Below are 25,000 nucleotides of genomic sequence, written 5' to 3'. Positions count from 1 at the left end.
ATTTTTCAATGCAAGGACCATATTAGGCATGTTTCTGATCAGATGACGAATATTCTCTTGTGGAATTTCTTGCCAAGTTTCATGCAGTAATCTCAAAAGATCTGACTTTGAAGATGCTTTCTTGTTCTTTTTATGAAATATCCTGTCCATTATGTCCCAGAGGTGTTCAACAAGGTTTATATCTGTTGACTGGATTGGCCATGGGAGCTTTTTAATGCCATTCTCATCCAACAAACCATGGGTCATTTTTGCTGTGTGACAAGAAACTCCAAGGAGTCTTCTTTAATCAATTCACCACTGGAAGCGATTGGAAGGAGTCCTTTCTGCAATATGGACCCATTTATCCGAGTTTATGCTTCCCTCACACTCCACCAGCTCTGATCAACCATTGTTTCCCAGACCATCAGAGAATAGATGCCGTGTTTCATTGTTGGCTGCAATCTTTTCACATCAAATTCTTGACCACAGTCTTCAGACTCACACTCGACCACTGTCAGGAAATACAGCAAATCTGGACTCATCGGAGAATATGACAGCGTCCCAAAATGCTAGTGGCCTCATTATCATCTCACTGACGTAATTTTTTCTCTGCTTGATGTTGGCTGGTCGAAGAAGTGGCTTCCTTCTTGCTGCTCTGCCATAGTAACCAAGTTTGTGAAGATACCTGACACCTGTTCTGGGACTGACATCAACTTATTTTGCCGTGTCAGAGGCCTTGCAACAAGGATTATCATCCAAACTTCTTTTAGCAAAGAGAAAGGTCCTGTCAGAGGGCCCCGGTTGATCTGGGCGAGGTGATGTGAACTCCTTCCCCTCTCTGGTGAATTGCACAATCACTCTATTAACTGTAGAATATATATATATCCCACCACCGCTTGACAACTGGTGTCGGTGTGTTTTCGCACTCGTAACTTAGCGGTTCGGCAAAAGATACCGACAGAATAAGTACCAGGCATAAAAAACAAACAAATAAGTACAGGGTCCGACTCATTCGACTAAAAGTTTTTCAAGATGGTGCACCAGCATGGCTACAGTCTAATGACTGCAGCAAGTAAAAGGTAAAAGAGATAAAAGATAAAATATTAAATGTTTAAATGAAGTTAACAATCTTTAGAACGGTTAATTTGTGCCTTCCACGGTTTAGTTGTTACAAAAGTAATTATACGAAAAGCTCTGAGTAAGGTCGGGGCTATATTTGAAGAGAAACTCTCGTATGGAATCTGCTCCTGAACGTGGAATATCAGGGTGAGTAAAAAGTAAGAAACGTTTTGAACCATGAAGAATTTGTACCGGATTTGTGCAGCATTTTGAATTCTTTTTAAACATGTTTTTGAAATTGTCTGATAATACAGACATAGACTTTCCGAAATGCATCAATAAATTAACATTGGTATCTTTTTCACCGTTGTTACAATTATCTGAAATGGAACTTTCAAAGCGCAATATTCGAGCAGTTTTGTTATTCAACTTTAAAAAAGAACGTAAAGCAGCTGAAACTGCTCGCGAAATTAACGAAACGTGTGATGAGGAAAATGGCCAGTGAGTGGTCAGCTCGAAAATGGTTTAAATGATTTCGCAGTGGAGACCTGAGCCTTGAAGATCGTGAGCTTAGTGGACGCCCAACTGTCATCGATGACGGTCAATTAAAGACCATCATTGAGAAAGATCCACGTAAAACCATTCGAGACAAAAATAACTTCAAGTTAGTCAGAAAACTGCCTGAAATCATTTGCATGGAAAATCAAAAAAGGCTCGACATACGATTTGAATGAAAATCAGAAAATGCGCAGATATGAAATTTAATCATGGCTTCTTCTCCATAACCAGACCAATCCATTTCCCGACCGTATTGTGACTTGCGATGAAAAGTGGATTCTGCACAATAATAAAAAAAACGTTCTTTGCAGTGGTTGAACCAAAATGAATCCCCAAAACCTTCCCTAAACCCAAGCTCTTCAAAAAGAAGGCTGTGGTGACTGTTTGGTGGCGTACTGCTATACTTCTTAAACCCGGAAAAACCATTACTGCAGAAACACATTGCCATGAAATTGCCAAAATGAACGAAAAATTGCTGCTCCTCCGTCCCAGATTGGTCAACAGAAGAGGATCAGTGACAATGCTCAACCACACCTTTCACTAATGACGCTCCAGAAGTTGAGGGAACTGGGCTAAGAAGTTCTTCCCCACCCAGCTTATTCCCCAGACCTTTCTCCTAACAACTACCACTTTTTCAAGCACCTTGATGATTTCCTGTGAGAGGAGTTCAAAAATCAAACCAATACCAAAAGTGTGTTCAAAGGTTTCATCAGCTCCAGAACTTCAGATTTTTATGTTACCAGAATAAACAAACTTGTAACTCGTTGGCGAAAACGCGTTGATTGTAATGTTACTTACTTTGATGAATAAAATTTTCACATTGTTCAAATATATTGAGATGAATTTCATGTTCCAAAACGTTGCTTACTTTTTACTCAGCCTGATATTTGAATTGATGCTATATTTTGAATTTCGTGTACGATTCACCCGACGAACATCTAAACAGCTTCTTTCTTCTCAGTTTCGCTCACAAGGAAAGGGTCATTTCGAGGTGTGTTTGAAATGAAATGTGTACAAGATACTATCACGCAGTGGGTTGGAACCCATGACCTCACGGTTGCGGAAAGAGCTACCGAACTATTCGGCTGTGCTTCGACTCCAGAGATATTTAAAGGATAAGGCAGTCGAATCTGATCTTTCGAATGTCTATAGACTTCGGGTCAATTCGATCTCGCTGTCACTTATCACTTTCTTCCTTTTTACTCTCTCCGTATATATATATATATATATATATATATATATATATATATATATATATATATATATATATATATATATATATATATATATATATATGTATATATATATATATAAATATAATTAAGGGATCAGCAAATATTTGCTTCACCATATACCGAAGTTCAGAAATAGCAACTAAAAAGCTGAGAATCCCACAGATAGCATCACTTGTAACTCACAAAGGCAAAAACTTTAGCAAAAACTTAGCTGCTATTTCTGAACTTCAGTATATGGTGGAGCAAATATTTGCTGATCCCTTAATTATATTTATAAATATATATGAGCTTTTAAATAAGTTCTCCACCAATAATGGTGCTTTCATACCGATGGGCTTGGTAAAAATTATTAATTGTTAATTGATTTATTAATTAATAAATTGATAATCCTTTACCCTTTTAATTTATAATGTATATATATATATGTATATATATATATATATATATATATATATATATATATATATATATATATATATATATATATATATCTATATATATATATATATGTATATATATGTATATGTATATATATATGTATATATATATATATATATATATATATATATATATATATATATATATATATATATATATATATATATATATATATATATATATATATATATATATATATATATATATATATATATATATATATATATATGGCTGTGCGGTAAGAAGCTCGCTTCCCAACCACCTGGTTCCAGGTTCAGTCCCACTGCGTGGTACCTTATGCAAGTGTCTTCTACTATAGCCGCTGTGTTTTTCTCTAATCTCTGCTTGACAACCGGTGTTGATTTGATTACGTCCCCGTACAGTAGCTGTTCGGCAAAAGATATCGATAAAATAAGCACCAAATTTAAACCAATACTGGCGTCCTATTTGTTGGATTAAATCCTTCGAAGTGGTACCCCAGCATGGCCGCAGTCCAATAGCTGAGCCAAGTAAAAGAAGTAAAGGAGCAAAAAATGAATTATTTCCAAAGACTTACTTGAGCGACACCTGGAGGAATGTCTTTCTCCGATCCCTGATGATGTTCTCTCAATATTTCGCACTGGAAAAAAAAAACAAAATGAAATTACAAGAGTTTCCACAGCGTCAGACGAATAAAGAATTAGTTTTGACATTTAAAATGTTATTCTACAACTTTGAAATCTAAAACAACCGTGAGCCGAACGCCCCCTGACCACTAAGCCATGCGCCTTCACACACACATATGTGTGTGTGTGTGTGCACAGACACACATGCACACACTCAAAGACAGAATCTGATCACGCCCTGAAGTGATTTTGTCAGTGAAGTTGAAGCGACGCGACGCTCGGTCTGTCACTTGAATATTGATGAAGGAAAGAAGAAGTAGAAGAAGAAGTAAAAGAAGAAGAAGAAAAAGAAGAAGAAGAAGATATAAATCAGACTAAGACGATTTCTGTCAACTCATAACGTGTGAAAATATCGACAAATCTTTATAAGGAAATACAAAATAAATAAATAAATAAATAGCAAAAGAGGAGGGGAAACTAGCCGCCGCCGTCCATAATATCATCATCATCATCAAAGCCTGAACACTACTGTCTCAGATCTTTAGGACCATAGGGTCAGTTACCTGGTTACCATGGCATGCAAATGACTGGAATCACAACTTCCTCTTCTGAAAATGATGTCAGTACATTGCAAGGTTAATCCTTTACAGTTGAGTGGACTGCAGTTATTTGAAATGAAGTGTTTTGCTCAAGGACATAATACACCACCTGGTTCAGAAATCGAAACCATGATCTTACGATCGTGAAGGTAACACCGTAACCACTACGCCGTGCACTGCACCTTCCCGTCCTTGTATTTAGAACAGGTAAATTAGGATGAAAACGGTGTAATAACGATCGGCTTATATTTAGAAGTTCAACGTCTTGATATAGCATTTTCGTTAGAGACTTTTGCCCCAATTTAACAGGTAATACAAAAACCAATAATTCGTACAGGTGTGCGTCGGTGGGTGGGTGGTTGGTCTGGGAGGCATAATTCATTGCTATAAGCAATGTAACATATTTCTAAAATAGACGAACAAGATATTAAACTTTGTTGGAAGAGGGAGATACTGAATTAAATCGACTCAAGTAGTTGATTGGTACTTATTTTATCGATCCCGGAAGGAGTAAAGACAGTCAAGCAAGAAGCGATACGATAGGAAGTATTGGATAATTAACAGGTGTCTTCTTTATATAGCTTCAGGTGTTGTGTTATAGTTTTAGTGCAAAGATAAGTCACGGAATTAATAGCAATTTGAAAGCACACATACACGCCCGTACACATTTATTTCAGAAGGTTTGTACATGCTCATCTCCTCCATCTCTTCTTTTCCGATGTATGTATTCACCGCAGAGTTGAATCTTCAGTGTTTTTACCATTCTCTCTCATTTCTTCATTGAAGTCTTTAGTATTTTGAATTCTTATTTCTTCCTTTCTCTCTCAAAAACTCTTTCTCTACCACCATCTCTCTCTCCCTCCCTCCCTCCCTCCTCTCTCTGACTCACTCTGAATATGATATTCACTGATTTTAATTAATTTAAGCGAGAAATTTACTTCCCGCTAGATTAATTTAATTTTGTGGGTGTGAGATCAAATTACGGCCAAGTTCAAATGCAATTTCATGTTACAATATTGAGATACTTTAATATCGAACAGTGAGAATGAATGCTCAACACCGTATTGTTAGATAGGTATTCTGTACTTGAGGGGCAACAAGACTACCATTGGTTTCATGTCGATAATTCTTAGCAATTATCAAGGCTGCTACAAGGGACGTTGGTATATCGTCTCCATAAATATATACACACACACACACACACACACACACACACACACACACACACACACACACACACACACACACACACACAAACATATATATATATATATATATTTATATATATATATATATATATATATATATATATATATATATATATATATATATATATGTGTGTGTGTGTGTGTGTGTGTGTGTGTGTGTGTGTGTGTGTGTGTGTAATTTTCAGTTCATTCAACAGATTAATCATAAATCTAACGTTGTTGCATTTAACTCGATGAATCAAAGTTTTTACTTACTCGGGAAGATGCGTAAAGTTTTCTTGGAAAAGCTGCAACGGAAAGCATCTATAAAACCTTTTCGGAAGTTTTCATTGAAACCACAATAGAGTATCGGGTTTAAAGAACTGTTTAAGTAGGCCACGTACAACGCCACAAAGCGAACAGTTTCAATATAAGCAGGGAACTGGAAGAAGAAAGACAGAAATTAATATGAAAGTAAATATCTATGACGAGAACTAAACATTCATTTATAGAAACAAGATCTGAAAACAAAAACAAAAACAAACACAAAGCAATCAACCGAAGCAAGAAAGAAGAGAAGACATGCTGACGTTTTCGTTTTGTTTCAGATTTAATCGAATTTTTTTTCTTGGGATTCAGGTCTGTTACTGACAAGGAGACACGGCTTCATTGTTTGAGCCATGACGTTTCCCTGGATTTGCGAATAGGTGTGTGTAACATATACTTAAATGTATGTTTGCCTATATATATATATATATATATATATATATATATATATATATATATATATATATATATATATATATATATATATATATATATATATAAACATATATATATATATATATACATACATACATATATATATATATATATATATATATATATATATATATATATATATATATATATATATATATATATGTATGTATGTATATGTATATGTTTGCAGTCATATGTAAGTTTGTTGTGATTATGTATTTTCCTTACATTCTAAATGTAACAACAACATCGACGACAACAACGAAAAAAGCACGTATGGAATAAATTGAAGGAAGCCATCTAAAGCATTCGCTGTTGACAATACAAAAGTTTAAGCAAACAGTTAGTGATATCCAAATATGTAAATATAAATCCTTACTTGTTTCTTAGAACGGAAGAGTCCCCATAGCAACAGTATCTGTTGAGGTGACCAGCAAAGAATAAAGACAATTAATACGATGATCAGCATCTTTATAACCTGAAATGAAAAAAAAATATTATAGTCAGGATTTCTAGAAGGTGACAAGATGGCAAACTCGCTTACACGTCGGACAAAATGTTCAGCAGTATTTCTTCCGACTTCTTACGTTCTCAGTTCAAATCCCACCGGGGTTAACTTTGCCCTTTGTCGCTTTGGAATCGATAAAATAAATTACTAGGAAGCATCTTATTCTGGGGAATATTGCGATCTCAGTCACTTATACACCGTGGAAACCGGGTAACCGGGTCTTCTGAGGCGTAGGAATCGAAAGAACGAAAAGAAAGGATAAAAGGATTTCTAACATTGCCATAAAATCTCACATTTTAGGTTTCATCGATTTATCGATTCCAGTACTTTAATGGTATTTATTTTATCGATCTAGGAGGGATGAGAAGGCGCGTGGCGTAGTGGTTATGGTGGTGCCCTCACGACCAGAAGATCGTGGTCTCGATACCCGAACTGGGTGATACATTGTGTTCTTGAATAAAACCCTTAATTTCACTTGGCTCCAGTCCACTCGGCTGTAAATGGGATGGACAGGCATCCCATTCAGAGGGAATTTTGTGATTTCGGTCACTTACCGCCATGGAAACCAAATAACTGGCCTTATGATTCCTTGGTCTCGAGGCAATAATGTCCAAGGCTAATTTTTCTTGTTGTTGTTGATGATGTATTTCAGTGGTACTTATGTTGTCGATCTCAGAAGGATGAGAGGCAAAGGATTCCGTCAGGATAAGATAATATTTAAAGGGTGAATACTCCCTGCAGTCATGAATGACCATTGGATTGCAACTAAAAAGTTCCTCTCTGAGGCACAAGTCTAAGCAAGATTGTTTATGAAAGGCTAGTAGTCACCCATGCATACCAGCCTCTCCTCCTCAACCCACGCATGTTATCCAATGGGAAGGCAAAGAGGCCGATACAGCTTGGCATCAGTGACGTCGCAACGCATTTCTACAGCTGAGTTGAACTCGAGCAACGTTAAATAAAGTGTCTTGCTCAAGAGCATAACACACAGCCCAGTCTGGGAATCGAACTCACTACTTCATGATTGTGGGCCCGACGTTCTATAAACATCCAATAAAATAATGAAATACTGAAAAAGTTTTAATCAGGTGAAAGATATTGTCCTAAATACTTGCAGGTGAGATTGATAGATGGAAACTGCGTGGATTTTCGACGTTTACACACACATACAAACACACACACACACACACACACACACACACACACACACACACACACACACACACGTTTGTATGCATGTGTATATACATGCATTTATATATATAATTTCTGTAAGCTCATGTGTGTAGTTGAATGAGTATATTTCGTAGATATACAACTCACATTTCAATTTACAGTTATCTACAGGCTTAACTAATCTGTTCTTTAAATACCTTCTTAAAAATATTGCACCTAGCCACAAATCCCATAAGCTCTTTAACAGAATTTTATTAAAATTTCATATTCTACTATATAAAATTTCTTACGTTATCTACTCTGACCAATCTTAATCCGAAACTTCATCAATGAAATATAATGCATCAAATTGTAGATGTATCAACATCAATTAATGACACTTAGGAGGTAATTGAAAACTGAAAGAATTGGTCTACTATGAGACTATAAATATAAACTCTACCTCGTCTGAACGGTCAATCCCTTTAACTTTAGGCTTTATCAACATACATATTCTTTTAGAAACAAGAATAGGTAAAAAGATATGGCGCCTTCTCTTTATATTTGGAACTTAAAGTCGAATAATACAACTATTGACAAAAAATAGAAAATACTATGCTTTGGAAACTGTCCTTATCTTTGTACTTCTGAATCTTATGAGCGTCCTGTTTGAAAACTTCAACTACTTAGTCAGTACCCAGAATTGGTCTCATTATGTAGACAGAATTCTTAAAACAATCTATTTTAAACCGACAATGTATCGAAAGGGATAACCGCTTGCTAACAATATTCTCTCTCTCTTACTCTCTTTTCATTCTCTCTCTCTCACTATATATACATACATACATACATACATACATACATACATACATACATACATACATATACATACGTACATACATACGTACATACATACATACATACATATATATATATATATATATATATATATATATATATATATATATATATATATATATATATATTAAAAACCCAGAAGTCCGCCAAATACCACTGAGTAACCATCTAGCAACATGTGGTCATCAAACTTTTATTATATTTCCATTCCATAAACTTTACAACCGGAATGAAATTGAAAGAAAATGCAAAGAAAAGGACTTTATTAAGAAATTCAAACCCACTCTTAACAAACAATGATTAAATCCATCTTACTTGGGGTTTAAAAATCTTATCCCTGTAACCAAAACACAAAAAATCTCTCAGATATCATCATTTCTATAAATAGATTTGGCATCATTTCTAAGAACAGCCAAACACCTACTGGGGTTTAAAAATCTTATCCCTACAACCCACACAAAACAATAAATTAAAATATCATCATGTCTAAAAATAGATTTAACATCAATTCTAAAAATAGCCAGACACCTACTGCTGCCATCCAAAGGAATTGGTATAAAAGACAGAAAACCAGCCAACTTATTACAGTCTGTTAAAGACTGTCATACCGGCCATGACGAAGGGAAATAGCCTTGAAACTCGAGTCGCCTTTATATATATATATTTATATTTATATATTTATATATTTGATCCTTTATATTGAACACTCAATATTTCATCTACATTCAATACTTTATTTCATGGTGCCATCCATTTTTATTTTATTTTATATTATATATTGTATGTTATATTATATATTGTATATTCCATATTCTATACCCCACATTAGTTCTGCAGGAATATAAATAAAACATAAAAAACAGACAGTGTTGGAACTCTTTTAAGCAAAATAATATATTCCTCTATACACAATCATACAAAAAAATCCACCTTTTTTTGTATTTATTTTTACTCGCATATATATATATATATATATATATATATATATATATATATATATATATATATAATTATGTACATATGTATGAATAAAGATTTGTACAAACATTATATATATTTATAAATATACATATGTATGGATATAGTGTATCTTATATATATGTATGTATATAGTATACCTTATATATATGTGTATGTATATATATATATATTTATATATATATATATAGTATATATATGCATACATATATATACTATATATATATAGGTATGTATGTATATCTATCTATCTATCTATCTATCTATCTATCTATCTATCTATCTATCTATCTATCTATCTATATATATATATAGTTGAAGGATTAGAATTAATCAAAGGACATATTAAGTATGTCTTCCTGCTGGAAACAACAGTCAAAACTCTTATTTTAATCGCCAAAATACACTGTTGATAACTATAGAAATCAACCGAAGGCAAATCGGGTTAAGACAATCTCCCAACGTAGATTTAAGTATTTGGACTCACGTGGACCGGTTTCTGCACTGGCAAAAATGGCCTTAGCTTCTTCAGCACGCGTTACCATGATAGAGACTTCCAACCAATCGTTTTGATGTCTGCACCGCAACTGATTCGCTTTGCACCGAAATCATTGCAGCCACCAGTGTGGAAATAATCTCGATACAGTGGCAAACAATTCACAAGAAAAATAATTCATGAAAAATTAATATATACAGGCGCAGGAGTGGCTGTGTGGTAAGTAGCTCGCTACCCAACCACATGGTTCCGGGTTCAGTCCCACTGCGTGGCACCTTGGGCAAGTGTCTTCTACTGTAGCCTCGGGCTGACCAAAGCCTTGTGAGTGGATTTGGTAGACGGAAACTGAAAGAAGCCCGTCGTATATATGTATGTGTGTGTGCATATGTTTATGTGTCTGTGTTTGTCACCCCAACATCGTTTGACAACCGATGCTCGTGTCTTTACGTCCCGTAACTTAGCGGTTCGGTAAAAAGAGACCGATAGAATAAGTACAAGGCTTACAAAGAATAAGTCCTGGGGTCGATTTGCTTGACTAAAGGCGGTGCCCCAGCATGGCCGCAGTCAAATGACTGAAACAAATAAAAGAGTAAAAAAAGAGATATACATACATACATACATACATACATATATACATACATACATATATATATATATATATATATATATATATATATATATATATATATATATATATATATATATATACATATATATATTGTATATAAAATATCATACATGCACACATATATGTTGGAACTTTCTTTAAACATACATCATGAAACACACGGGTATGTTAAAGTTTTACGAAGCTCCGTCTCACAAGACGGATTTAGGTTTTCTTTTTCCTCGGTCGTCCTGAACTTGTCAACCCAACGAAATGCACCGGAATGATAGACATTTGAAATTAATGTAATTGAAGCAAAGGATTAGATCATTGCGTTATTGCATCGATTGTCCACTCGCTGAATTATTCCAGGATTTTAAATTATTTATAGATAAATCCAGCTAAGCTTAGTTACATTATGAGAATGTATTAGCTGAATATTGAATTTTGGATTATATTTGGCTATCAAAATTGATCGATGTTCTTCTATAATAAATCTATTGAGTGCAGTCATTTTGTTTTTTGCATCAGCTATTTTCCTAAATGTTATTATTTAAACATTTGTCTTGCCGCAAGTCTCGGTGAAATTGCTTTAGGTTTAAGAATAGCGTGCAGTAGTATTTATGTAATGTTTTTGTTATTGTTATTTAGCTCCGAAGATGTTCCAGTGATGACCAACGTAATTTTTTGTCTTATTCGATTATCTTGTTGGGGTAATTTATTGGGCATTTAAAAAAGTCTAACGGAATAATCTCCGACAGAAAATCCGGAGATATGTACAGTTATATTTAACCAATAATTGGCATCCCTTGCACCTCCACAGATGCCGTGAACATATGTTCATTTACCTTTCCTTTGTAATATACCCATGAGTGGAGAAGTGGCATGTGGAATTGGGGTTAGACCCCTGCTTTTGGAAACAGACCGGACACAGCAGAAAAGGTGGTTAAGTTATTATCCGTGCAATATCGTTGACCAGCGACGAATACAGGATCACATTTTCCGATGCCTTCTTTTTTTAAAGACGGAATGGTACGATTTGTGAGCATTTGGTTACTATTTATTGTGTATAGATCAACAGTAGAAAAGCTCCGCCGGTTATCAGTCATTGCCATGCTGGGGCACCGGACTGAAGAATTTAGTCGAACAAACAGACCCACTACTTTAAAAAAAAAAAGTCTGGTATTTATTCTATCAATCTCTTTAACTGATAAGTCAAGGTGATGTAAACAAACTAGAATCGGTTGTCGAGTGCTGGGTGTAGCAAACACACTTACGCACAAACTTACACACACACTTACACACACGCGCGAGCACGTGCGCAAAATACCTATGTATATACTATGGGATTCCGTTCAGTTTCTGTCCACATCCAGTCTTTTGTTAATTTAGAACTACATTAAACAAGCTGACCAGGGCAGAATTATTTTAACCAAATTGACTCCACAATAGACATATCTGGATCACGTGATGTAGTTTCAAATTGAACAATTGTTTGGTCTTAGAATACTTTGTGTTCCGTATGTTTTTTTTTTAGTAGAAAGCCATAAATACCAACACGAAGCATAAACAATCCTTAATGATAAACAATAGACAATCGTTCTAAAAATTTTACTCGTTCATCTTGGATTTAAGAAACATGTTGATAAACCACGTGATTGGCAACTGGATTCCTTTCCAAGAATTACTGCATTTTTGAGATCCACATTAGGCATTTGGTACGGTGTGGTGAGTGAAGGCGTGTGACCTAGTGGTTGGGGTGTCACACTCACGATGGCAACACCACGGTTTCTATTCCCGGACCAAGCAGAGCGTTGTGCTATTGAGCAAAACATTTCCTTTCACGCTACCCCCAGTTCACTCAACCGTCAATGATTAACCCTGCGACGGACAGGTGAACCACTCAAGGGTGGATGTTGTGATCTCTGGTCATTTATACGCCACAGAAACCGGGTAACCGGCTTTGTAAGTTCTTGGATTTGAGACAGAAATTATTATACGTGATGTGATGAGATTCATTTTAAGTAAACTAAACCGAGACAGCTCTTTGTTTGCACGAAATCAAATTAATCCGTGTATCAGCGTATACATAGTGATACAGCTGTCCATCCGTAACATTTCTCCTATGACATATTTTCTTAGCTCTCTTTAAATTCTTCCACAGAAAAAAATCATCGATATATGGCGATATGAATTGAATGAAGTCAAAAATAATTACGGTGTTCAATATATTTTCACTTAAATAAACAAATATCAAAGCAGTAAACGATACAGTTGTCAGCAAATCACAAGTTGCATCAATGAAATTCAAGCGAACGACAGAAATTATGAAATACAACTCGTATTTAAAACAAAACTATAAATGTGTATCAAAGTCTCTAACACTCTGTCTATCCGTCTGTTTGCCTGTCAGTCCGCCCCACTGTCTGTCTGTATGTCTTTTTCTGTGTACACACACACATACGATATATATATATATATATATATATATATATATATATATATATATATATATATATATATATATATATATATATATATATATATATATATATATATATACATATATATATACACACACACGTGTGTGTATTTGTATTTATATATGGTTTGATAAGTGTTAACGCACGAAACTCTCGGGCCTTGAGTCACTCTGATGCGTCTTCTAAATATTAATAAAAAAATATACATATACATACACATGCATACATACATACATACGTACACACACACGTATACTCATTCGTTCTAATTTGATGTTATTCACTCCGTCTCTATTCAAAGATTCTCGCTACAAGCGATATTTCAGGTGACTGAAAATCTCGCCCGAAGAATTGTTCATATGTGTATGTATATAGTTGAAATTTACAGAAAAACAGAAGACGAAGACAGGTGTATAAACAACAAGCAGGTGTATTAGTTTGACGCTCGGGAAGGTGAGATAATCTTTTAAGTTTCGAGCCTACGCTCTTCAGCAAAAAGGAACACGAGGAAATAAACAGAGAGACAGTAATAAAAAAACAACTTTTGGAGCTAGCGGACAATCATGTATGTGTGTGTGTGTGTGTGTGTGTGTGTGTGTATATATATATATATATATATACACACACACACATATATATATAGCCTGGTACTTATTCTATCGTTTCCTTTTGGCGAACCGCTAAACTACGGGAAGATAAACACATCAAAAACGGTTGTCAAGTGATAGAATAAGTGTCAGACTTAAAAAATAAGTACTGGCGTTGATTCATTTGACTAAAATTCTCCAAGGTGGTGCTCCAGCAATGTCGCGCTTTAATGATTGAAACAAGTAAGAGATAAAAAATGAAAGATGCACACACACACACACACACACACACACACACACACACACACACGCAAGCGAGCACACATACACATGCCCATATGTGGAGAACATATTTTCTTCAGGGCATTCTTCTGTTATTAGCTTTTTACAGTTGGTTTGGAACACCAGAGTTCCTAGACCTGTTTCTGACGTTTCTAGATCTTCACACTCTCATCTTCAAGAATTGAATTGAATCTATTTGTTATTTGTGTTGCTTCTTATATACTGATTGGATTTGTGTAGACTTTTCCCCTAATGGATTTTGGACCATTGGTTCCATGCATCAGTAATCACAGCCGTTGTGTGTTTTTGCCGTTCGATCAATTTCCTTTGGAATTCCGTCGTATATTTTTCGTTTTTAGCTGTAATATCATGTAATTTCATGTTCGTATAAAAGGGGGACTGTTTTTCTTTTATGTACTTTCATTACATACAACGCCAGATGTAATCAATTCTCGAAAACGAGACTGTGAAGGTCTAGAAACGTCGGATATGGATCTCGGAACTCCATTTTTCCAAATCAACCATAAAAAACTAATAAGAAAATATGAAAAATCTAAAATAAATAAAGATAACACTTGAACATAGTCGTGTATTTAATAAAACACACACACTCGCATATATATGAATATATAGATATGTATATATATAAGGATGAAAGAAAGAAAATGGAGAATTAAGGATGTATAAATAATTTATATCGTAGAAAAAAATTATTTATACATCCATAATTCTCCATTTTCTTTCATCATAATAAACAATATGTATTACTATAATAACCCTTAGCATATCGCCGAGATTTTCTCCTTATATGATAGTGATTAAACAGTGAAATTTTTGGATTATTTAATCCCTAATGAGGACCCGACATCCTCGAATTGACTACATATATATATGTGTGTGTGTGTGTGTGTGTGTGTGTGTGTGTGTGTGTATGTATATATACATACATACATATATATATGTGTGTGCGCACACACAAATATACTGGCACATATGCATACACTCACACATATACACGTGCATATATATAATTCATACAATAACAAACACACCCTTAAACTGTACATTTTGTGGCACCAAACTTACCTTTCTCTTAGACTTTTCTTGGGCCAAGGTTGTGGACAAAATGGCAACACCAGGGGCTTTGCGTTTCATCAAGGTTAACACTATGATCGAATAGGCGACTATCATGACCAGAATGGGGATAAAATATAGAACAAGTATAAAGATTATATAGTAAATCTTGCGGACAGGCTGGTCAGTTTCGCATTTGGTATTTATATATACGGTTGGCCAGACTTCATCGCAATAAATCTCGTGGCGGTCAGCCCAAGTAAATTCAGATTGGTGTCGAACGATAAGTTGTGGCGCAGCAACACTGATTGATATAAACCAGATCATACTAATGACGATGCTGGCTTTCGTAGAAGACATTCTACTGCGAAGCGGGAAGACGATAGCCATGAAACGGTCGGCTGATATTGTGGTCAGACTGAGAACGCTTAACGTTACTGCAATCACTGAAAAAGAAAACAAGAAAAAGAACGAAACAAAGGAATGCTGTTTATTTTTTAAGATAAAGATGGCGTCAAATATGGACACATGGACAATTACAGTCGAAACTAATGGCATCAATAATGGAATATTACAACAATAGTGAGTTGATTCAGTTTTAATATGTTCCAGTAGATTTGAACGTGAATAAGCTAATCATTGTTGTATTTCACTTCGGAGAACAACTTTTTTTCAGAAAATGTTTTGACAAAACACACGATTCAATGACGTAAGGGGTGGGGAACTTTGAGATACCGATGTTTCGATCTAATTGTGTTAGAGCGAGGAGCCGTTACAATTGATTTTTGTCCTCGAAAATTTCTTTTTTATTTCTACGTTAGAAATTGTTAAGTTTTGATTGGTGAGGGTAGAAGATTGCTAAAATGGCGAGTCAAGCAAAAGAATGTAAGAAGAACGGATCAATGGAATAATCCATTGTCAGCTGAAATATCACAACAAATCAGCAATGTTTCATCAATATCATAGTATCGACCAGACCATCAGATGGCGTTATACACCGCTGGTCACAATGCACTTCCAGTTATGTCTTGATTGTACCATTCTTGGATCTTGTTCAAAACGGGGGCACCAGTATTTTCTTAACGAAACTCTTTGAAACTTGGGACACTGGTAGAATGTGTCATATAAAGCATCTTTTTCTCTTAGTCTTCTTAACAAAAAAAAACGTACATCGCAAGTTATTTCATGTTAAAGTTGTCGTATTTCTGTAATTTCAACCAATGACTGACGTCCATACAGCCGTAAAAATTAAGTACTGACTACGTAAACAAACGATTCTCGGCGGTGATAAAATTATTATTTCCTTGTCAAAAAACGGTTGAAGCAGATTGGCAGTAGCTAATAAACCTTTCTATTATAGGCACAAGGTATGGTTTTTTAGGGAAGGAGCAAGTCAATTAGGGTTAGGGAAAACGAACACACGTGTGTTGCCTCTGCAAAATGTCAGAAGTAATGGAGATTAAATACGCTTTACACCGCTTAAAGTGCCAAAGGAGTAAGTATAAACAGCTGAATACTTGTCAGTGATTGGTTGAAATTATCGAAATAAGACAATTTTTTACATGAAATAAATCCGAATACAAAAAATTTTTTCTGTTCTATAACACAAAATAGATAAGTATACGAAGTTTGAAAGTCTTTCGGTACCAAAAACACTACATAAAACATAAATGAAAACTGGTGCCCCAGTTTTGAACAAGATCCCCATTCTTTTCCCTCTTGACCCAAATTGCTTAATTAGATCGCCCTCCCGTCGCCGTGGAGGCCTTTGATCTCTTGGATCAACTGAACACATCTTGAAACTTCGTCAATATACTTTCACCAATACATTCAACAATGTATATTCTATAAAACAATTTTGTTTTAATCAAATCATCGAGGTTAGTTTGAAAAAATTCTTTCAAACATTTGCTCCTGCCTGGTGGCAAGCTATTGATCGGGTTTTTTCTTTTATTTAAAAAAAAGGTATTTTTTGTGAATTTCCTGCTTTTTTCTTTTATTCTTTCTGTTTTTTTCTTCTGTTGCTGTGTTCTATCTGTTTGATTGTCATTCTACACCTGTGGACAAGATACAAAGTAATTTTTCCTTCTTTAGAATGAATAGCTATTAATGATATAAAAAGAATAGCAGCAGCAGCAGCAGCAGCAGCAGCAGCAAGCCTAAAAACTTTACATCTTGACGTATTAGAATTTATTTCTTGTCAAACATGAAGTGGGAGGAACGTAGGACAGGAAAAACAATAAAATAAAGATTCTTAAATACATGAATTCTTTTCAGAAACCAAGAAAAATCTATTTCAGTTGACAGCTGTTTTATGCCGGAGGGGAACGGCACGAAAAAACAAATAAACACACACACACACACACACACACACACACACACACACACACACACACACACACACACACACACACACACACACACACACACACTTCTAATTATCGTATTATAAAATGCAATAAGAATCTTGGTTTAAATGTTGGTTGCTAAAAATGTATTAATTCGTATTTAAATTTAATTCAAAGTCAGTTGGATGTGTTCATAAGTAGGAATCTCTCAGCCAGGTTTTATTAAAGTAGTTAATATTTACCAATGTTTGGCAGAGCATATCAAATTCTCAGAGAAACAGTCTCTCATCAAATATAACATTCTTAAAATAAGATGCGTTCGGATATCGTGAAGCAGAGCTGTTTAGACACCAAATAAAACACACGCACGCACATACACACACAAATTTATATATATATATATGCGCGTGTATAAATATATACATGTCTAGGCAGGCTCGAACGCAAAACATCCTGATCGCTGTCGTAGGAGAACACCCTACTCCATCGATGACAACATTATTGACATAAGACACCGTACATATTAGAAATTTATAAATATGCCAATAATCGTTTTAAATCTTGCTGTACACACTGCAGATGACGATCTTACACACACATACGCACGCACACACACACACATACACACACACACACATAACACACAAACACACACACACACACACATACACACACACACACACACACACACACACACACACACACACACACACACACACACACACACACAAAGACACACATACGCATCATCCTGTCTTAGCATGTTATACCGTGTGGGCAGAGTCTGAGGATTGTGTGAAGACACCAAATGTATTATAAAATGGTTCTTAGTTGTTTTCATCACATGAAACTATTGGTAGCTCATTAAAAAAATATATACTGTGTTTATTAGATATGTGCGTATGTATATATATATATATATATATATATATATACATACATACATGTAACAAGGATGTATAGGTGTCAATGCATTACGGCCGTTTCAAGCAGCTACATTTAATTGAGCAATGACAGCGTTACATCAGTCTGAAAGAAACCGCTCTCTTCAGACGCAGATGACCATATAGATTTCAAACATAAAGGGTAAACTATTTTTTAACAAATTTACATCAATAATAGAAAGCAAAATAATTACTTTATTTCCTTATGTTATATCTATGGCAGAATGAGTTTAGAAAATAATGCATATCATATTAAGCCAACTATAATTTAGAGAGTAGCAGAGGAAAAATAGATGGGGGTGGTCAAGATAAAGGAATGGTGACGTTGTTATTTATATTTAGATTTTATGCAGCATGTAGTCTTCAACCATTTAGAATTAAATCCCACTGGGAGTGTTCAACTGTATTCTAGTTGATGGTGATAAATCAGTTAATGTCAGACAATCTCCCAGACCCTCACTGTACTGGAACCATAATTGGCTTTATCTACATAAAAGGATATGTCGCAGAGCTGCTAGTAAGAGAATGACTGATGCGGAAGAGGTGGTAACTAGAAGAAAGAAGGATAGGGGTGGCCAATACTTATATCAGATGAAAGGAATATAATCTTTTTTACTCTAGGTACAAGGCCGAAATTTGGGGAGAGGGAGCCAGTCGATTAGATTGACCCCAGTACGCAACTGGTACTTAATTTATCGACCCCGAGAGGATAAAAGGCAAAGTCGACCTCGGTGGAATTTGAACTCAGAACGTAGCGGCAGACGAAATACCGCTAAGCATTTCGCTCGGCGTGCTAACGTTTCTGCCAGCTCACCGCCCTAATGAAGGGGAATATAAAAAAAAACCCCCAAAAGAGATAAGTAATATAAACTTTAGGGGTGGAAATTTGAATACATACATACATACATACATAGACTCATCTGAGATTCTTATGTGAATAGATACGCATACTCGGGTGTATACAACGACAGTTAAACTAAACATGCCAACCACATATTTATAAATACCTGGAACTTTCTTAATTCAAAAAGTCTTGTAGCTTTGTTAGCGACCGGCTTGAACTTTCTCAAGTAGAACTTAAATTAAACTCAAAGAAATATCATACATAAATACATACATACATACATACATACATACATACATACATACATATATGTATAAACACACACACACATATATATAAAGATAGATAGATATGAGAAGTCTTTTATAGTGTTTAGTCGTAGCTCCGATTTTATGGCCCGAAGTAGATAAGTGTAACACTTTCTGAATAAATAGAAAATTAATTTATCTCTTGTAACAATGCCAAGTTTGTTATCTATTTTTGGTATCTATGGTATCTACATCCTGTAATATCAAATACATTTTTAGATATACAATAGATATTTAAATCACAACTCGAAAACCTGATAGTTAGATACTTTAGCCATTCAGGTATTTCATTCTTCGTTGACTGGACGTTCGAGAAACTGGCTTCACAATGATGTAGCACCTTGAGCAAGTGCTTTTGCTGTGTCATAGGATCGACCCATGCCTTGGGAGTGAAATCGGATAGACGGAAACTGTGTGGAAGCTCCTGGACTGCACCTGTAATTCAAAAGGCACTGCTTTGCCACACACTATATCATGCTGATTCTGCTTGAGGATTACGTTAGGAGTACACGTGTCCGTGGAATACACAGCGACCAGAAGAAGAAATCAGGAAGATTAAAAGAAATGGTATGAAAACTAAAATGCATAACAAGTTGCGATGGCGATCATATTTTAGTAATTTTAAACTTTGATAATCTTCATGTTCTCTTTAGTTGCTGTGCTTTCACGAAAATGGAGGTCTTTCTACGCTCGTAGCTTTCCCCCTCGAAATGCCAGACTTTGGAACTCTCTTCCACCTCATTGTTTTCGAGCTCTTTCAAGTCTAAAGTAAATTAATTAATAATTCCTTCTTCTCTATAGTGCCTTACACTAAGTAGCTTCTCGCCTTGTTCAGGACTTTCTTATATATATAAAAAAGAGATAGCTATCACTTCTTCAGACTTGTTACTGTTTGGTAGGATTCTAGTCAAAAGCAAAACTAATTAAAAACAAGCAAACAAAACAAAATGATCCATTTTTGTTATTATTTATAGTTGATATATACAAATAAATACAGCGTACTTACCTTGAATAAATGTGTTGACTTTACAGACCAAATCACCGAACGGCCATTCTGGAGTGATTTGATTACCGATGTGGACCCACATACAGAACAATCCAACCAAAATGTCTGAAATTGCCAGATTCATGATAAGATAATTGGTTGTGCAGTGCATCCGTTTGTTGAGGTAGATAATTAACATAACCAGCACGTTACCAACAATATCCATGATGAATGCTACAACATACAAACTTATTTTCAAGACTATTTCATGTATGGCAATGACGGGTGCTGGACTAGGGGCCTGGAACATATGCACCAGGCGTGATATGTCTTTTTGTTTAACTGTGCTGCCCGGCAGACAGAAGCTGCTTATACTGTTGTTAAAAGTGATGTTACCACTGATATTCATCTTGATGTTTTATTCTTCAGTTTGACGTCAAAGACTGCAGTTTCTTCCCTGAAAGAGAAAGAAAATATAAAGATTTTAAATCTGTATTTTCATTTATTTATAATTTTAATTCAACATAATCATTTGGGTTTTGTGTCCGTCCTCACCAACGGTTATGAATGTTGGATAATGTCAAAGGAGTACAATCGCGAACCCAAACGGCTGATATGGGGTTCATTCGTAGGATCTTTGGAGTACCTTTACTCGACACGTTGTGTAGCCGAGAGACGAAACAGTCTCACCAGGTCAAACCGTTACTTCTCTGCATTGAAATGTCACATTTCCGGTACAATGGACACGTGGTTAGAATGTCACCGAAAAGAATCACAAGACAGTTTCCTCAAGCCAAGTTGACCAGTAGGAAACTTCGGAATAGACCAAGAACGAGATGGTTGGATGATATCCACTATCTCAGTTACTCATGGTTTAGAATCCAGATGGAGGGCGAAATAACGGTTGCTGCTGATAGAACCCTATGGAAGAGAGGCACGAGGACAAACCGTACCCCAGCAATTCTACTCGGAATAGTCGACGGAGAAAACAGATGGACGAATTCAACATATTACCAAGTTTTAGAACGACTAAATTTTGATTAAGTAAATGTGTTAAAAGAGACTGATAGAATAAGTACCAGGCTTAAAAGAAAATTAAGTACTGGGATCGATTCTTTCGACTACAATTCTTCAAGGTGGTGCCCCAGTATGACCGCAGTCTAATGACTGAAACAAACGATAAAAGGTCTATTATTGGGAGGTGTTTAGTAAATGAATGGAACGATGAAGGGAGTAACGTTAATCTCATTCATTTTGTTGAAGGATCGATAATTCAGCCTGTGGTTTTCAGTTCAATTTATTTCGTTCGCAATTATTCTCAGCTCCGGTGTCACATGATCTATCAGAAACGTTACCCATTTTGTAGACGAGCTTCTCTAAACAGCATTTTTATGAATAAAAGAAATCGAATTAACCATATTCTAACAACTAAATAATGTTATTTGTCCGTCTTGAGGGTATTGTTGAAGGTATTAATGTGAATACGGTTATTATCATAAATCTGGACATTGCTTCAACTGACCTACATTTGATAAGTCTCCATTTTGTTTGCTTGAGTGAATACTTTAAGTGCATTAAAACGGCAACACCACCAACAATAAGAATAATGACAATGATAATAATTACGGCCACAATAGAGAAGTTTCGTCGTATAGTTCAACGCAAAACGTTTCTGCATTTCAGCACAATCAAGCATGTTTTTGTTTTTATTCAACAGAGAAAAGATCCACTTGAAGCGAAAGTATGATAAACGGAATTTATTTTAGACAAATAATCTTTTGAATAGCAAATCGATATCCCCCACCGCTATTTTCATATTATGTAAACTTTCTTCAATATCCTAAATGAATGTGCATTATGATTATTATAAATCGATAAAGTTTTTGGAATATCTTGAACTAGTTTTCTTGCGTTGACTTCAAAATTTTGTACAAAATAATTCGAAGAAATCGTGTTATGTAGAAAATAAAATACCAATAGCAACCCCCACCAACCTCCATCTAAAATGAGATTGAAAATTGTGTTGAGAGGTATATTTTCAACATTTGGTGGTTTGCATGTTTAATGTACTTAAATGATAAACTTGGTAGTAGAAATGGTTACAAGTGTTTTGAAATGAATAAATTTTATGATTTGCATAAAGTATGAATATGATTCTTCTCGAAGAAATTTGAGATAATTGATTCACTCTTAATTAAAAGTTTATCACAAGCAAACAATCTTTATAAATCTACCTCTTCACCTCACTTAACCTTTAGACATTCCTTTCTATCTCGACTGTCATTCTTCACATCCATATACACCGAATCTGCCATCACTTTCTTCGCCACTACCTCTGTAATAAACTCTTCTTCGATATCAAGTCGCCGTCCTTTGTCAAGTCTCTACCATCCGTCTAGTGAACAGATTTCTCTCCATCCTGTGAAGCGGTCACTTCAGCATACTATCCTAGAAAACTCCCGCTTTCTACAACCGGATCCCGTACCGCTCCAGCTGTTCTTGAATTTCCGTCCTACCCTTCAAAAAGGCCAGGAACCTGTGTAAGCTTCTGGGCAGAAATTTCCTCGTTCTGGAAATCGAACCCACGATCAAGCGATCGCGAGAGCAACACGCTAACTACTTGGCCACGCGCCTTCACATTTTATAACTTAAAACTCATAAATTACTCAGTAACAGATTCAAAAGGACGTCAATTAAAAATTGTTATTGATCCTTTGTCCCCCAACACAAATTAGTTATTAAATGACGAAATTTATAATAAACTCTCCAATAGATTTATTAAAAATTACGACCATCTTTGGACCATCAGTGTCTTAACTTGCTTGACCGAGTTAATAATCAAATTAACACGATAGCTCCTCGTTTCTCTATAAGATTATACTCCTGGGCTCATCGTTGAAACGTATCTTCGTTGTGTCTTTCCTATAAATATTTCTATGGTCATTGCTCTGATGAACTTTCTGGTCAAGAAACCCCCTCTCAAGACCTTTAAATCTGTTACCGCTTCTTTTCTTAGGTGTGTTGTTTCTCTCTCGAGCTTCGTGTTAATCATAAGTCCTTTTATTCCAAGACTTTCATCCTTTGAAATGATGCTTCTTGGAACACACTACCATCTTCTTCTTAATGTTTTACTCTGGTCTATGATAGCCAGTTCTATGATATTCACGTCTATGGTACTCTATGGTATTCTATGATATGCAGACCTATAGAAGTTTGGTCTATGATATTCAGTCCTTTAAACATTCTTTCAATCAACATCTTTTGAATTTGTTGCGTCTTCCTTGCTTTTCTTACGTTATAGAGGCCTCGAGCCTTGTTTAAAAAAAGTACGAGCCTTCTTTAAGATTAACCAAGTTCTATCAGGAGTAATCGATTGGCTATCGATCTGGCTCTCTTCTTTCTGTTTGTAATTTCTTTCTAAAGCAAGTTTAAATTTGCTTACCTCACTAACACTGTTGCACCTCAGTCGATATAATGTTCGGATATTTCATTTCTTCAAAAGAATCTCTCTTGTAGCTATTTATTCTGTTGGAGAAATCTGACTCTTACAATAATATATTAAAACGAACAGAGTAAAAAAAAAACAAAAAAAAGGGGAAACTAGACAAAAGGAAAGAAGCTAAAAGTGTAGTTCATTTAACTACTACTACTACTACTACTACTACTACTACTACTACTACTACTACTACTGACGATGATGATGATGATGATGATGATGATGATGATAACATGTCAGTAAAAAAAGTATCTGTCTATTCTCGAACTTCATATAATTGGCAATTATTTATTTCTCTCAATATAATATGAAGGTATCCCGCGCTCTTCTTCGTAAGAAATATGAAAAAATGTATATATGTATGTATATGCATGTATATGTATATGCATGTGTATGTATATGTATGTATGTATGTTGGTAGGTAGGTAGGTATAAATGTATATATGTATATATATATATATATATATATATATATATATATATATATATATATATATATATATATGTATGTATTTATATATATATATATGTATATATATTTATGTAAATACATATACGTATGTATGTGTGTATATATATATATATATATATATATATATATGTATATATATAAAAATATATATAT

General features: G+C 35.0%; 1 protein-coding gene across 3 annotated transcripts in view; it reads right to left on the bottom strand.

Annotated features, from left to right (window-relative positions):
- LOC106870565 (neuropeptide FF receptor 2) overlaps positions 1-25,000 on the bottom strand; it is a 90,455-nt gene that overhangs the window by 16,553 nt on the left and 48,902 nt on the right. For all 3 annotated transcript variants that reach the window (XM_089355617.1, XM_089355615.1, XM_089355616.1), the window contains 5 exons: positions 20,901-21,336; positions 15,463-15,896; positions 6,802-6,900; positions 5,937-6,102; positions 3,826-3,888 (listed from right to left, as the gene is read on the bottom strand). In XM_089355617.1, coding sequence (XP_089211743.1) covers positions 3,826-3,888; positions 5,937-6,102; positions 6,802-6,900; positions 15,463-15,896; positions 20,901-21,288 — 1,150 coding nt within the window. In that variant the 5' untranslated portion in view covers positions 21,289-21,336. The remainder of the gene's footprint in view (positions 1-3,825; positions 3,889-5,936; positions 6,103-6,801; positions 6,901-15,462; positions 15,897-20,900; positions 21,337-25,000) is intronic.

Source organism: Octopus bimaculoides, chromosome 7 (genome assembly GCF_046866305.1).
Source record: "Octopus bimaculoides isolate indiv1 chromosome 7, ASM4686630v1, whole genome shotgun sequence".
Classification (NCBI taxonomy): Eukaryota; Metazoa; Mollusca; class Cephalopoda; order Octopoda; family Octopodidae; genus Octopus; species Octopus bimaculoides.
The sequence above is the reverse complement of the archived record's forward strand: the minus strand, read 5'-3'. Positions and strand labels throughout refer to the sequence as shown.